The sequence below is a fragment of the Patella vulgata genome, chromosome 5 (genome assembly GCF_932274485.2).
Source record: "Patella vulgata chromosome 5, xgPatVulg1.2, whole genome shotgun sequence".
Taxonomy (NCBI): Eukaryota; Metazoa; Mollusca; class Gastropoda; family Patellidae; genus Patella; species Patella vulgata.
Window position 1 is genome coordinate 39,906,631 of NC_065883.2, and position 18,198 is coordinate 39,924,828.

The following is an 18,198-nucleotide window of genomic DNA, read 5'->3' on the forward strand; positions in this document are numbered from 1 at the left end:
CCAACATGAATGAAAAACAAGTCAATACTTGACCATTACCCATACGAAAATTTAAACTATTTTCCAACGTATGTAAAGAAAGACTTGACAAATATGAAGACGAGTTAATAACAGACTGTGATACTAAAGACTTAGATGCACCACTGTCAAACAAAATAATGACTGATTTCTTATCAGGCAAAACACATTTACAAAAGTTTGAACGATTTAACTGAACAATAACGTCTTGGTCCGCATTTGCAGAATGCGCTTTCGTTACAAAATTGAAATTGGGGAACATTTGTGGAGCATTATTATCAAATGTTCCTGAATTCAAAAATCCTGACGAGATTTGGTAGGACCATTTGGATGGGTAGGCTGGTGTGGTGACAACTGACGATGAGAAAGACGCTCTTGACGGAACGTAGCAAAACTGCCAAGTATGGCCAGGATAAAGACAATAATCACAAAATATGACACGTTTTCTGGATGGATGAGGAGACCAATTCCTAGGAGGTGATTGTGTTCTATAGGATGAACGAGAATTATAAGGATATGGTGATTTAGTGTGGAAAGTAGACTGATCCCTATGAGGTGATTGAGTCCTATAGAATGAACGAGAATTATGCGGTGATTGAGATCGATGAAACCTAGATTGAGAAACATTTCTATCTGTTGATGGGGATCTATGTAGAATACGGTTTGACTGGACCTTCCTGACAGGACTATCATTGTATGGGGAAGGAGTACTCAAATCCAACGTCAAATTTGAGGCTTCATCCTGTAATTTAGACATACTGAAGGATACTTCCTTCACTGTTGAAGAAGGAGCAGAGGAACTGACATCAAAGTATCGCTGGGCTTTAGCAGCAAGGGTTTCTACTGGTGTCATCAGAACTGACCATGATGACAGACTGCTTACAATTGTTGGGTAGAACTGATATAAACTTATCACGGATTTGAGAAGCATTATAATCCAACTGTGAGGCTAGGTCAATCATTTTCTCCATAATGAGTAACTAGAGGTCTTACATAAATTGATCAATGTCAAAAGGATGGTAGGAAGCTTAGGAAAGATGATTAGTAAGCCTGCGATTGAAATAGTAACAGTATTTGGCAATTATATATAATTATAAACTTATACGGTTTCACAAAAATAGGATTACTAGAATAAAAGTGTTAAGATTTGATGTACAAATATCTGCTAGCAAAGATTAACATCTACAAATGTAATTAATAGAAGACATTGAGGAATGAACAATTTCAAATGACAAAGATACAAAACTGTATAGATTGGATATTTTACTAGAATTTACAAAAACACAAATGTTAAAGTCTGTGATCATATGTCACATGTACTGTGAAACTGGCATGCGCTTGTAAAAAACTTGAGAGCTGTATTTTTCGGCTTCCACAATTCCATTACACACAGCTTAAAACTTAAACAGTCAATCACAATGTTGAAAAACACTTGTAATCACTAAATCAGAGATCATCGAACATGGTTATGAGTTTCTGTACATATACAGGACAGCAACACAAGTCAAAATAAAAGGCCACTTGTCTGCACTACATTTAAAGTGTTACTCTACTCTGCTGTAAGTAGGCCTAGCTAGTAGGCCTACTATTAGTATTAGTGCTAAAAATAATGCGACCGTTCACACCTAAAAGTCCAATCAAGAATGGTTAGCTTGAGTAAACTGTTGTAGTAACTAGGTTTTCTAGCTGCTCATCGGAATAGTCACAAACACTAATTAATAGATTAAAGTCTGAAATTTCTCAGAAGAATTACTCATGCCACATAGAACACAATTAATTCACATTCAATCCATGAAAATCTGTGTTAAAATTAGCCATCCACTAAAAAATCAGTGTCCAATACTTAGATAGGGGAACTCTTTGGCGTCTCCACCATGTTGTGTGCTGTCAAGTCCACACTAATTATTATATTTTCATCAGAGAAGATTGGTCACAGAAACAAAGATTTTATCATAGGCACATGTTTATTCACTTCCTTTCAGGGGAGCTCACTCCTAATCATACAAATTATCAAGTCTTAAAACAGGCAATATGTAAGGGAGATAAATCATGTATCCTTAGTAGTAGGATACAGACCACCATAATACATGCTTAGAACTGATATATGGCTATACAACATGACATACATTTTTTGATACCTGAAATCCATCCGATTCCAACAAAAATGCATATTAATTTCATACAAATCGTATGATAACTTTTATCGTTCGAGCATTCACAAGGTCCAACAAAGTAAAACAAGGGCCATAACTAGCTAGAAGTAATTGACCGAAATTGCTGAAATACAATAGACTTCTTTGCTACACTAATTCAAATTATGCATACAAAATTCATACAGATAGGATGATAACTTAAAAACAAAACACGTAAAAAAACCGGATCAAAACCACCAAAGCGTCGTTGGATAGTACCGGTGTTTTCCTTTTATCTTGAAAACTAGTTTCATATTTTTTTCTGGTCGTCTAGGATGTGAATACAAATGTAAAATCTTTGAAATGATATAAAGGATCCAAAAAGGGCCTCAGTCTTTGAAAAAAGTCTAACATGTCCAGGGTTTCATTAAATATTACTGTAGGTGGTTAAAGTATCAGAGTAGGCGGCTAATTTTTTGAGAGCGCCGATGGCGCAAAATAACCTAAGGGGGTTCGGGGGCATGCCCCCCTGCGAAAATTTTGCGTTTCGGCACGCAACATGATGCAATTTGGTTGATTTTACACGACTTTCGTCAATTTATTTAAGGGCCAAATATGGGCATCTCTGTATTTCTATCAGAACCTATAATATCAGGTAAATAGTTTTTGAATGTAAAAGTTAGCACACGGAAAATGGGTCGATCTAACCGTTAACTCAACGATCCCTTTATCAATCTCTTTTCTAATGTATATATAGATATCTGGTACATCAATACTTTGTGGGCTATTAAACTTCGTTTTTCGGTCAGTAGGGTCGTTAGTTACTACGTATTTTATTCCATGTCAGTTTACCGATATATAATCTCATCATGGATTGTATTGCGAATTACGAGAATCGCACGTCTTATTGACGCTCCATGACATGTCCATATGAATTCCAGGTAGATATTAAAATTTTAATTGGATCATACATTTTTGATGGTTTCACAAACCAGTTGTTAGTTAAGTTTAAATCTTCATTGAATATAATCCACTGATAAAACACCGAATACTCTGAGAAACAGTCATTAATAATATATTTTTTCGAAAGAATCGCGATTACCGATGACCGTGACATCGTTGGAATTGGGTTAATGAATCAGCGATGTTGTAAGCTTAAGTTTTAAATATTGTTTAACGTTATGATTTTTTACTTTATAATACACATGCTCACAGAAGCTCTATTTTAAAAATGTTTTCTTTATTATTGCAGGCTATGCGAGATAGTCAAACAAAATTTTATTTTATAGCAATTTCAATTATGGTTGTCACGAGATCATTGTGTCGTTTGTCTATCATCGTTGAATAAAAACTAAATGGTGACAGACAAAAACTAAACGATTACGCAGAGATGTATATTAAGTTTTACCGACGTAAACCTGTCTTTCCTCCGCTGGTGCACTACTCACTGTAAAGTAACTACGAAAGATATGGCGATATTTCTTTTGCGTTTGATACATACATGTATGTATCACCACCCCTGTTAAAGTACGAAAGATTCATCTGCTTTGGCGCTATTTTGTGAAGATCGTGCAACCATTGAGCAGCGATCTTCAAGACAGAAGAAACAGAAGCTATAAATAGCACCACTTTTCGACACCCAAGGTCACCACAGGATTTTTGACACGAGGTATGAATGGAAAGATAAAGTAGCAGTTAATTTTGTTGAAGTTTATGATTTTCCGTTATCATTGTTCACCGGTCCCATGGACCAACGGGAAGATAAAATACTGGTTATCGGAAACTCTGAAATGCGTGAAAACTAGCTGGTATAAATGACAGTTTTCGAAAGAAAGTATGTAAAATAGTAAGGTATAAAGAGATAAGCCTCGTAACTTTTTATATTGAGTATAAATGTAATTGATGGTTAAGAAATTTCGAGTAGAGTGGGTGAAAAAAGGGAAGGCATGATATTAAACTACACCGATAACTCTTTTTGAAAGGAGATACAGAATACTGCCTGTTTCTTGATTATCACGTTGTACTTTTAAACTCGATAACCTTGACGCTGTATATTGTTGGGCGTGCAGTTTGTGAACTTGCCGGCTACCCGTTCTATATTACGTAGCAAAACTCTGTATACCAGTACATTTCTACTTAAAGAAGTACTCCATTTTACAAACTGTTCATGACATAATAAATTCTCAGATGGAATCAAAATATAGCCGGCGCAACGAGCCAAGTAGCCAGGGAAATTCCCCGGCAGCCGGCTGTTAATGAAACCCCTGCATGTTTTAAATTACTGTAGATGCACTTATAATCTTCTATTTTAAAAAAAAAACAGCAGTAGGGGTGATGATTTTCCGTGATCGCGGAAAAAACGCGGAAATCGCGGAATTGTCCACTCAAAACGGAATTTGAAATCTCACACGGAAAAACCGATATTTGCTGATACTCAAAACAATTTTGCAGTTATCCAAGTATTTCATCTTTTTATTCATAAAAATCGGAAATATTGAATGATATCGCATGGTTTAGTTACCTTCTATTTTAGTATTTAGCTACTTTCATTTCATCATTTAGGAATCATTGTGATAGGAGGAATACACCAGGCGGTGGCATAGGCTTAGTCTATAGGGATAACAGCAAGATGAAATTGATAAAACATGATATTTTGCGGACATTTGAATATGCAATATGGAAACTGGTATCCAGTAACATCTGTTTTCACATCATTGGAATTTACCGACCTCCTTAATCGGAGAAACACCGATGGACCGCGAATCACTTCATTGATGAAATTACTGAGTTCCATACTGATGTACTACCATCCATCAAAAACCCTATAATAATGGGAGACTTTAACATCCATATTGATGACGAAAGTGATGCTGAGGCATGCATCTTTGCAGACATAATGAATGCTCTAGGTTTTATTCAGCACGTAACCTTTTCAACTCAGAGGCATGGTCATATACTGGACCACATACATACTGAGGTCGGGAGTGCCATCAGCACTGTCAGCTGTCGTGAGGATGTTTTTGTATCAGATCATTGTCTGATCAGAATATTCATGACCATTCCTAGAGAGGACATATGTCAGAAGAGAATCACCTTTCGCAAAACTAATGACATTCCACTGGATGAAATTAGTAGGGAATTGAGTATGTCATTGAAATCGAGTTCAACAGATGGGATGGTTCAAGAATTCGAAAATAACGTTACAGCTGCTTTGGATAAGTTTGCACCAGTAAAATCAAAAATAGTGACGGTTAGAAGGAAGAAACCCTGGTTTACAAGGGAAATTGCTCAGCAGAAACACAGGGTGCGGCAACGTGAGGGAATTTTCCGGAAGTTCAGAGAAAATCACCAATTAATAGCCCTAAAGAAAGAATAAAACAGGTACAATTGGATGATTAAGCAAGCCAAAAATGTTATTATCAGTGCAAAAATCATCGACGCTAAAGGTGACTCAAAACAATTATACCGGATATTCAAAACTATCACGGGCGACACCCAATCAAACCCATTTCCAGAAGGCAGATCACATGAACAACTAGCAGAGGACTTTGCTAACCTATTCACGGATAAGATTATTCAGATCAGGGAAAGTCTCAAACATATTCACAAGTATACTCCAAACCCAACAGAGGCACCAAAGCTTGATAAGTTCACTTCTTTAACAACTGCTGAAATCAGGAACATTGTGAATTCAATGAAAACAAAGTCATGTGAGCTTGACTGCATGCCAACCACGCTGCTAAAAACACTACTTGACGCTACAATGCCAGCAATAACATCCATCATCAATTCCTCCCTGGACAAGGGTGTCTTTGCCGAAAAATGGAAATCTCCAATAATTAGACCACTTTTGAAAAAAGCGGGTCTTGAACTCACTTTATCCAATTACAGACCAGTCAGTAATCTTGGATTTCTCTCCAAAGTCTTGGAAAAGGCTGCGCTTCGACAGCTTATGACACATTGCAATACAAACAACCTATTGCCCGACTACCAGTCAGCATACCGGGCTATTGAAGATTATATATCAAAATTAGCGCTATATTAAATAAATAGTTTATAGTTTATTGTTTATAGTTTATAAATCGTGACTACAACTAGCAGCTGAGAAAAATGGCTTCGTCTGCTAAAAAGATGAAACGAGCTCACAAGATGTAATTTTCTGTTATTTAATTCGGGAAACAGGTTTAAACAAGTCATTCACAATTCAACATTTGTTATCATTGGTTTAAAATGATCCGTTTTGTAATAAAAGACATTTTAAGATGTTTTATTCATTTATTCATAAAATAACATTTTATCTCGAAAAACGGAATATGGTCAGCTCTGAAACGGAAAATAACGGAATTCAAAATACTTAAAACGGAATTTGCTATTTTCTGAAACGGAAAATCATCACCCCTTCAGCAGCTGCCGCCCACATTTTTCAAGAGATGGATAGAGAACACGCTAAACAAAAAGCGATTTTTCATAACATCAAGGGCCATAATTCAGGAAGTTACGGTCAGATATGTGTGAATATCGACAGGAACCAAGATCATTCGGTTATAAACATCCTTTTCAAGTTTCATTAAAATCGGATCAAAATTGTGACCTCTAGAGGGTCCACAACCTTGACATACCAGATGTTTACACTATTTGCGTAGTGGGGCGGCCATTTTGTCTGGCAGTTTTCGTTCGATTTTCACGAAATTCGAACTCAACCAACATTACAGTATAACGGTGATATATTTGAATGTTTTTGTAAATCAGATAATAATTGTGACATACAATCAGGGGCCATAATTCAGGAAGTTACAATCCGATATGCGCAAATATCGACCGCAATCAAGATCTTTGGGTTATAAACATGCTTTTCAAGTTTCATCAAAATCGGATCAAAATTGTGAGCTCTAGAGAGCCCACAACCTTGATATACGAGATGTTTACACTATTTACGTAAACGGGCAGCCATTTTGGCTAGCAAATTTGGTCCGATTTCCATGAAATTTGAACTCAACCAACAATACGGTGTAACAATGACATATTCGAAAGTTTTTTTAAATCAGATAATAATTGTGACCTCTTGAGGAACCACAAGCTAAAAAATGTGATTTTTCGTACAATAAGGGCCCATAATTCAGGCAGTTACGATCCAATATGCGCGAATATCAAAGGGACCAAGATCTTTGGCTTATAAACATGCATTTCAAGTTCCGCAAAATCAAGTGAAAATTGTGACCTCTACTGGGTCCACAACCTATATACCATATTTTTACACTATTAGCGTACGAGGGGCGGCCATTTTATCCGGCAGTTTTGGTCCGATTTTCACGAAATCATAACGGTGTAACGGTGATATATTCACACGGTTTCTTGGATTGGATAATAATTGTGAACTCTAGAGGGACCACAAGCTAAAAACACAATTTTTCGTACAGTCAAGGGCCATCATTCAGGAAGTTACGATCCGATATGCGCAAATATTGACAGGAACCAAGATCTTTGGGTTATAAATATGTATTTCATGTTTCATCAAAACCGAATCAAAATTGTGAGCTCTAGAGGGTCCACAACATTGATATACCACATTTTACACTGTTTGCATTCGAGGGGCGGCCATTTTGTCAGGCAGTTTTGGTCGGAATAAAATTGTAACCTCCATAGGGTCCAAAAGCTAAAAAAAACATGATTTTTCGTACAATCAGGGGCCATAATTCAGGAATTTACGGTATGCACGGATATAGAAAGGAACCAAGATCTTTAGGTTATAAATTTACATTTCAAATTTCAACAAAACCAGATAACCAGTGGCTGCCAGGCAGGATACGCCCACATTTTGCAAGAGATGAATAGAGAACAAGCTAAACAAAAAGCGATTTTTCGTACAATCAGGGGCCATAATTCAGGAAGTTACGATCCGAAATGCGCAAATATCAAAATGAACCAAGATCTTAAGGTTATAAAGTTACATTTCAAATTGCATCAATATCAGTAGAAAATTGTCACCTCAATTAAGCATTAACAAGGTTGAACAAAGTGAAACAAGGGACACAACTCTAGTAGTAATTATTCTAAATTGCTGAAATTCAATAGGCTTCATGGTTTCACTAATTTAAATGATGCATATAAATTTCATACTGATCACATGATAACTTTTGGCGTGAGAGCGTTCACAACGTTCAACAAAGTGAAACATGGGCCATAACCCTATACTGAAATTTAGTAGGATTCTTCGTCTCGCTAATTTAAATGATGCATATAAATTTCACAAAGATCAGATGATAACCTTTGGTGTTAGAGCATTCACAAGGTTCAACAAAGTGAAACAAGGGCCATAACTCTTAGACGTAATAAACGGAAAGTATTGAAATTAAATAGGTTTCTTCGTTTCACTAATCTAAATAACTTCCTGGGTTATGGTCAATCGGATATTAATTAATGTAAACAATATATCAATTTTAAAACAACCGATGATAACTTTTGGTGTTAAGCGTTCACAAGAAACTGTGGACGAACAGGGGAGACGGCAATATACGTCCACATTTCCATGTGGGCATATAAAAATGATGAAAAAGGGGTTGTGCGTTTCTTTTTTTGAAGAGTATATACACAAAATTAAAACAAAAACTGGTAAGGTATGTGAATTCCAACATGGGAAGTCATATATGGTGTTTTGGAAAGGGTATGCATATCTGACCTCGTACAGAACACTGAGCCCTACATAGAGTCATACGTTGCTTTCGGAATATGAACAGTGGGCAGAGTTTCCATCTGTCAATCATTGCCATATCTTGTCAAAACTTCAAACATTGATAACTTTGCTCAGAATAAAGTAATTTGACTGAAGATTTCAATATATTCATTTTTGAACTATCATAGTAAGAACTACCAGCTCTTTTTATAAATCTTACATAATCCATTGTTAATTTATCGGAACTTACCCACTAGCATTTTCATGTTCTCGACCTAACGGACTATTACATTTATCAGCATCACATCGATTATGTCTTTCTAAAAGTTCATTAAAGGCGTTTGGTTCAGTTTCCCATGATGCATCCCTGTAAATTAAATATATTCAAAACATTATTGAAAACAAGCCTGTTGTCATGCAAGATAAGCCTAAATTATGCAAGAGATGTACAGTGCTTCACGTTTGACGCGAGCGATCGCTCTCGCTCTTCTCGGCTAGCGCAAATGTCAAAATAGAAGAGCTTCTTATCGCTCTGCTCCGAGGATAAAATCGCTCTCGTCATATTTTACATTTGTCAAAAAACGAACCCCAAACTGCAAATAAAGCCCATGTAACCAATCCTCGAATAATTGTCCAATGGGAATTGTGTTTCTGGCCCACGGGGAAAATATCGCTAAATTCGATTCTGGGTGCTGGAAATTAGTGGAAACATATGATGCGTCAAGTAAATATTTTTGTTAACGTGAAAATATTCCTTATTTTTATTGTATATAATGGCAAACTCAGTAGCACACTAATAAAAGGTAATACATGTTGGTCGTTGAGGTTACCGATCCAGCCATTATACTCTAAAACATGCAATATGCAAATAAGATTGTTTGATTCGTGCATGCATGCTGTCAGCCAATAGTAACAGTAAATTTTCCCGCGGTTAGACCCCTCTAACCAATGAAAAAAATAGTTGTGTAGCGAACATTCGGCCATTGATTTGAAATTGCCTCTTGGTTGAATATGACCAACAAAACAATGATTAAGTGGAATCAGAGAATAATTATTGAATCTTCAAATAAATACGTACAAAAAAGAAAGAAAATAAATACAGTCAGAACAGTTTTCCAAATGTTCAATTGATCACGTACGCAGTTGCATCGACAATTCGAGCTTCTAACGCGATTTTCTATAATTTTCAAAAAAGAAAATAATTTACATAAATAGAAATAAATATAGAGTTTAATCAGACAGGCCTCGAAATGTCGCTTTAGTAACTGACCTGTCATTTATAATTTTCCATGTCACACATTATCCATGCACACAAACACGATTAAATGGTTTTGATTCTTATTTTGATCGATGTGAATATCGTAATTAATTTCTTCGACATCGGCAGGACTAAAAATTTGCGCGAATCGCCGCACTAGCTGTAAGTCTTGATGTGAATTCCGCTTAGTAAAACATGCGTCTCAAATCATGTTTTAAGTTTAATTTAATCACGTGCAGAGGACAGTTTATCGCGCCCCCTGGAATTCATTTCTCACATTCTGACTTATTTACGCCAAAAATTATATACATCTATGTATAAAATACTCTTTGGACCAAATTGTTTAATTTTCTCAAATTGTCCTGTAAATTATAGTAATTATACATAAACTTCATTTGCGAACATTGTTCTGAATTTTTTCAATGTTTATTTTTTCATTGGACACTAAACGGGAAACATCCGTCATACATCTGGTGACCGTGTGACGCTTTGGCTACGGTGAAAGCCTTCAGTCTTGCAAGCAAGTCTAGTTAGGCTTTCACCTTTGGTGAAAGACTATTGTTATTACTAAGATTAATATTATTATTAGGCTTTCACCTTCGGTGAAAGACTATTGTTATTACTTAGATTAATATTATTATTCTTTTTTTATTGGGGGAAGCTTGATCTCAGCAACTATAAGAGATAGAGGTTTGAAATTTGATTTTCTGTTGGAAAAATAGTGTGCAGCTAGTGCTTAAAGCTATTTCGAAATTTGTGCGCATATTGGAAATGCGTGAAATCTTTAATGTGCACGAAAATTGATAATCGGCCACAACTCCGTTAATTCTCAATCGATTTTTGAGATATGTACATTTTCGGATAGTGGGAGACATTTACGAGCAGATAGCAGTTCAAAACTGTGGAATTTAGAAACTTTGTCGCTCTCATTTTTTTGGTGAAAAATGGAAAATTTTCAAAATTTTCTAAAATTTTTATATTTAGGAATTTTGAAATTTCATTTATATTTTTGGATAGCTGACATCAATCTGATTCCCAAAATATAAGTTTTGTTCTGAAATGTAAGATTTGATTTTTCACTTTTTTTCGCATTTTGGTCAAATCGTCGAGTTCTTATTTTTTTAAAACGGCTCCAATGATTTTTCTAAAATTTATAGAATATGAAGTCGAAGGACCAAACTAGTTCATGAACTATAAATGAAAATCTTCTAATCACCGAAAGTGGTCAAAAAGGGTATCTAAAATTTGACAAAATTGTGAAAAATGGGTGCCTGTGCGAAAAATGAGATGTATTCATTGTGTTTTTGGCAATTAGTTAAAGTTTTATATCGTTTAATAATAGCCAATTGAATTGTCTATCGGATGGTACTAAAGCGGCAAGTTTCTATCAAAAATTTAAAAAGTTATGTGACTTTGAAAAGTAATGTTTTTTACAATTTCGAGCAACTTTGGACGCATGTTTCTCTGAAACGCCCCCAACGATTTTTTTAAAACTTTCTCAATCGAGAGACTAATGGGTTGTCTGTTGTGTGAAACTACTGTATTATTTTTTGAAATGTCAGGTGTAGCCGAAAAAAGAGATCGAAAATGGAAAACGTCATATTTTTACGATTTTGAGCATTTTTAGAGGTCTATTTCTCGAAAAGTCAACATAATATTTTTTTTGGAACTTCTTCTATAGAGAGGCCTATCGGTAGTGTTATACATAAAACCATTGTACAACAGTTCCAAATTTCAGGAGTAGGAGAACAAAGGGATCGAAAATTGAACACGGCACCTTTCATTGTTAAACATGCATTATGCAAGAGCTAAATCTGATTATTGCAAGTCTTAATTTAGGCTTCAGATGTTATAGAAATTATAAATTAGATCTTTATTTAAACAACAAGACCAAAATCAACTCTGTAGACCCACGGATGGCTCGGCTACAGCTCAGATTTAAATAGGATTTCACTAATTGATTAAATCCAATAAGGGGTAACCTGATGAAAATACATCAGTTAGATCGAGGCTAAATGATAGAGTGTACTTAGCGAGGCCGCTGTAAAGCATTTCGGTATGCCATTGAAAACTTTACTTGATAATCGAGATATGTAGGTGGAGTTAACGCCTGTCAATCAAATGATCAGCGAAGGTGAAGACACAATTCGCTACCATTTCTAGGCAAATATTACAACGATGATAACTATGTTCAGAATAAAGTAATTTGACTGAATTTTTCAATATATTCTTTTTTCATCATCTACTTTTGAACTGTTATAGCAAGAATGGCCAACTCTCTATAAAAATCTCCCATAATGTATCTTTAAGCGAAACATAAGGGGGATACAATCTGTACGTTTTTTCAATGTATAGAGCCTATCCAAGAGTGCTTTTATCAGTGATGATATTTGAACTGAAATTATTTCAACTACGAGTGTTTTCTTCTATCCAAAATATGGGTTTAGTGACCCTGTAACAGAAATAGTTGATTGCTGTGTATAATAATTGTCTTTGAATTTATATTGTTGCTTCTTTGTCAAAATTATCTTATAACGGTAATCATCTGGACAGAAATCGACGGCTCGCGCTGTTTATAAGCAAGTCCAATTTGTTAAGAGGTTGCAGTAGTATCGTACGGTAGTATCGAATATTGCACCTGTGATAAATGGCATGACGTTGTTTGAGCATGGACTCTATCTGTAATTAATATTAAATTTTTATATGTTAGTGACGTCAAATCTTTAACGTGCACAAAACCAGAAAATTGGCGATATTTCATTGAATATTCAATCAATTTTTGAACCAGTTACATATTTGAGTAGCTGACATGAAAGCGATTCCGAAGTCCCGTGTACACATTGGTGTGACCGTAAAAGATCCCTTGGCATTTAGAATTCCATATAAAAGTAGACTAGCGCCGCTGTATGAGCATGTTTAGAGGTCTTTTTCTCAAAAAGGCAATCTAATATTTTTGGGAGAACTCCTTCTATAGAGAGCCTAATTGATATATCTGTGTATGAAAAGAGAGAAATGGGGTTTAACGTCCACTTGACACAAACTAGGTCATTTCGGGACTAACATATGGTTTAATTTTTTTTATTTCAATAATTCGCTTGCGTGTAGGGGTCTTTAGCAGTGGGAGAAAACCAACGAGGTTGGGCAGGCGACCCTACTCCTTGTCACGTACAACCGGGGAATCAAAACCCCGCCAGTTGACTCAATGACAGACCATGTGATACAGCGAGCACATGCTAACCATTCGGCCATAGGAGTGGATAAAATCGGTACGTATTATCAACGTATAAAGCATATTTATATAATCAATAGAGCCTTTTTTTACAGTGACAATAGTTGATGTATAAGTGTTTTACTGTTAACCAAAATATGGAGTTGATGATTCTACAGTCAAAATATGTCATTTAACTATGTAATAGTTTCCCCTGAAATTAATGTCACAGGTTTTATTTCTACATGACGTCATCATTTGATACCATTGAAAATAAAGCGATCCGATGCAGTTATTTATAAGGAAGTCGTCTTTCTTCTTAGACAAGGTGAAACTAATGGGGATAAGTATGTCTTAGGTGGTGTTAGTTATCAAAGACTTCACACTCCTTTTGTCCCATTCGAAAAATTGTTGGGTTTTTTTAAATTCTTTTTCCGAATCGTGTAGATCTCACAAACCGTAACAGGTAGAATTCTGAATATTGATTTTTCCCTTGTTTTTAACAGTTATTACTTTTAACTATTGTGAAAGTTGTGAACAGACCGAAAGTGATGCAAATCTTTAACGTGCACGAAAATTGTCAATTCCCAACCGATTTTCGAGAAAGTTATATTTTTGTACAGCCGTGGATATTGCGGATGCGATAACGGCGGAATTGAGATACCATGTCGTTCTCATTTTTTCTTCAAAATTTGAAAATTTACTAAAATTGTTATTTCTTGGTATTTTGAGTTTTCGATTACATATTACATCAAAATTTGGGAAGTAAAACTGTTTTACCGTGCGATTTATCATTCGACCGTGTGTTTTACGCTGGTCTTTGTATAATTAAAGGCAGGTCTTTTGACAGGCGTGTGTGCTCGCTATGATCTACGTTTCTCTTATGTGTCTTTTGTATTGTGTACCATATATATAAAGTTGAACTTAATTTAATAAAAATACGGATCTATCGTATACGGAAAGGCGAATGTAATGTCGTCATTTATAAATACCCAGCAGTCAGCGCCCAATTTGAATATCAACGGGAATATAGAGAGTAAATCCAGCAAAAACAACATAAATATATTTCTGCTTTATTACTAAAAAGACGCGCACTCACCGTTTGACATTTATTAAATTTATAAAAACGTGCCACGTTGCGTAAATTTGGCATCTTACCTTCAATAGCAATATCCATAAAACAGAAATCTCAATACTGATAAATAATACGGCACAACCAACCGAACAGTGGTAATTTCCACACAAATGATATATTTAAACTAAAATTACTTTTGCTTTTCACTAAATTTACATCGCATACAATCCAACGATCCTCATTCCAGAACTTGTAATTTATAATATATTTAAACTAAAATTACTTTAGCTTTTCACTAAATTTACATCGCATACAATCCAACGATCCTCATTCCAGAACTTGTAATTTATAATAGCCGTTTTTATGCAATTACAGAATTGTCCCGTGATCTAACATATCAAAGAAGCACATCCGCCCGATATGACACGTAATCATTTTTCGAGACTTTGTAGATTGGACTTCCTTGTTGTGTTTTCTTCGTGATCCTAATATATAGATACAGGTTAAATGATTTCTTCAACTTTATTATTAAGCTGGATTGGCTTCAAAGGTCCCTCGTTCTCAATAAATGATAGCTGCTCGGAATACCTGGGTGAGCTCTGATCAGTCTCACTCAACACCCTCTTTTATAACCCCCTAATTTCTGCACGTCCTAGACTGACCTTGACTTTAATTTCAATCCAAAATATGGAATAAACCTCCCCATTTCCCAAGACATGGGGGGGGGGGGGAAACATTACCTTATTTGGTCTACCAACCATATGTCAAACAGATAGAATTTGATGGATATTTTGACAATGGTTTGGATTTTACCAAAATATCACTGTTTTTTTTTATTATAAACATGTCGTTCGCTTTTATTAGTACGTGGGATTTGACTCGACAGAAAAAGTTAACCAATATTGTCTTTCGGACCAAAGTCTTACAACTTGTCTTCTATTCTTTCGACTATACCTGGCGTTTATACTGCGTACCATATAGTCACACTACTTATATATAGATAAAGTTGCATTTAATAAAATAAAAATATTGACCTTAATCTATCGCACGTAATGCAATGTCGTCATTTATAAATATCAAACAGGTAGACCCCAATTTGAATATCCCCGGGTATATAGCGAATAAGTCAAATTTGCCGTATGTAAAAATACATGTACTGTCTTCTTATTCTTACGACTGGCACCTGAAATAACCCAGCCACATCAGAAAGCAATATCAGGTTTATTTTATATATAATCATTTTAGACATTGTTTTATTTGATTAAAAGCGCAAGTTCACATATTGACCTTTGATTGTTGGTATGCATTGAAGGCCGAGCCGTTGGCGCCGAAATGAAAAATAAAAATAAGCATGGTATTGTATCTGTCCCGTAGATTCAGTGAAGATTTTAAAGTTCCATAAACTTATAATTACTTAACGATGGATCTGCTCCCGATAGAACTAGACGATATGATTACTTGGGATATGATGTGAACATTTAAATAGTTCATCAATAACACCGTCTACATTTCCAATCGTTTTTTAAAATACAATATTAGAGCACTAGTATCCTGTAAATACAGTCATGCAAACTGGGGGAAAGTATTGCCATCTTTTTGTTATGGTTGATTGATCAGAATGTTTGAAAACGTTGACCTCTAGGTGTTGCGTAACAAATGTGGTGTTTTGATAGTTGACTGGGGTCATAAAGTAATAAACTAATTAACAAGCTACACGCGGATTATTAGAAGTTGCTGTCTGAATTACGGTTGTTAATTTTGTTTATAGATTTATTCATTGACTGTTTTCGCTAACTTAAAAAATCGTGCAAACTGAAAAATAAGGTAATTTATGGTTAAAACTTTTTATGGCATGTAAATAGAATGAATACATAGAAACGTGTATATCAGGGCTCACACTGGCTTTCAATTTTTCCCGTCAAAATGGATGATAATTTTTATATAAAAAAAAAGGTTCATATTTTTTTTTTCCGCCTACTGTAAATTTTATCTGTCAAAAATGTGTGATTAAAAAGACATCTAACGATTTTATGTCTCAGCTAGGCTTATTAATATTCTAAACAATTACCGATATATACAATACAATATACAACAACTTTGGATTTAATAAGATCCTTTTTTTTGGTGACTAGTCTATTTGAACACCGTACTGCACTATATATTTTCAGTATTTACATGCCAGATCTCATTCAAGGATTGCCAATTTTCTATAAATTTATGTGTTGCGTGTACAATAGGCCTTTAGTTAATTTCAGGTACCGTAAAGGTATCAGAATCTGAATCCCTGATAGAATGATATAAATTTTGATTTAATTTGTAAGAGATGCTTACAATTATACCGGTCGTTCACCTTTAGAGCATTGTGGCGATATGATACATATGGCGAAATGATTTCTCGCTCAAGAATCATCGCTATTCATAATTCAACCCTTTCTTACGTTTTCGACCAGTGGTGATGATATAATTTGAAATAATGATATCCGATTGGCATGCTTGTATGCCGTATATGAAGCCACAGTTCAACTATCAAAATATTTAATTCTCTTTGAAAGGTACTGTCGGCCATTTTGATTACATGTATTACCATTTTTTTAAAGACGAATCGAAACATCAAATAATCACCGCTTAGATTAATCAGTAGGAGTAAATAATGACTTGAGATAGGTTTTATATACATCATGGCAATTGTCAATCAACTAATCATTAATCCAAGACAACTGATTAGTATTAGACATTGACGCAATCCGGATTATCAGCCAGTTGATTAATTTATAGTATTCACCCACGTGATTGGCACTCGATCAATTAATGGTTAATCCAGGATAAATACAATTAGAATTTTAAGATTTTTTTCCGCCAGTTCTCAAAAAGAATCGCCAGTACCGCAAAACATTATCACCAAAATTATCGCCAAAATCAAATTTCAATCGCCACTTTCATATTTTTATCGCAAATTGCGACTTTGGCGACCGACAGCGTGAGCCCTGGTGTATATAGAGAATCTCCTACCAGTCTTTTTTGATATCAAAAAATATCAACACAAGTTGATAAAGTAACAAAAAACGAGGCTCTGCCGACTTTTTTTTTTACTTTATCAACGAGTGTTGATATTTTTTGATATCAAAAAAGACGCGTAGGAGATTTTATTTATCACCCAATCCCTTCTTACATGCACAAATAGATAAATATAATTCTTTGCTGTAGATTTCACTTTTACTGAACATTACGGCGTAGTGATACATCATTTTTTGGCAGCAATTCAACCATTGCAAAGTCCTTTATATTGACCCAGTGTTTCCATCAAGGTCAATTGAATAACAATAGTTTATTTTTAATAAAAAAAAAATTACTTTGAATAAGAAATGAACTGTTCTTTGAAAATAAAAAAAAGTAGTTCCATTTCAACTGACCAATCAAATTCATGTAAAGCGATATCTCCTAAGGAGATATCGCATTAGATTATGAAATATATCACACAAGCGATATCTACTGTAGAATGTATTATTGGATGATAAAGTAAAATTTACTGTAACCAGTAACAAACTATCTCTTGATACAGGCGTATCTGTTTTATGGAATAATCTATGTTCTTTAAAAAAAACTATTTAAAACACAGTTATTTAAACGGGCTTTAACCTACGCTACATGTCCATAATCTTGATTTTTTTAAGATTAAATTGTCACTTTGTAAAGTGTCCCTAAGTAAGTTACATGGAAGGGCGCACTTTAATAATAAATAGTAACCAGCAGCTGCCAGGCAGAATACGCCCACATTTTCGAGAGATGGATAGAGAACAAGCTAAAAAGAAAGTGATTTTTCCTACAATCAAGGGCCAT

At 34.9% G+C, this 18,198-nt stretch overlaps 1 protein-coding gene across 4 annotated transcripts in view; it reads right to left on the reverse strand.

The window, feature by feature from the left end:
- The window catches only part of LOC126820657 (G2/M phase-specific E3 ubiquitin-protein ligase), a 169,751-nt gene that overhangs the window by 60,143 nt on the left and 91,410 nt on the right, over window positions 1-18,198 (reverse strand). For all 4 annotated transcript variants that reach the window (XM_050548765.1, XM_050548762.2, XM_050548763.2 and 1 more), the window contains one exon: window positions 9,071-9,187. In XM_050548765.1, the coding sequence (XP_050404722.1) occupies window positions 9,071-9,187 (117 nt within the window). The remainder of the gene's footprint in view (window positions 1-9,070; window positions 9,188-18,198) is intronic.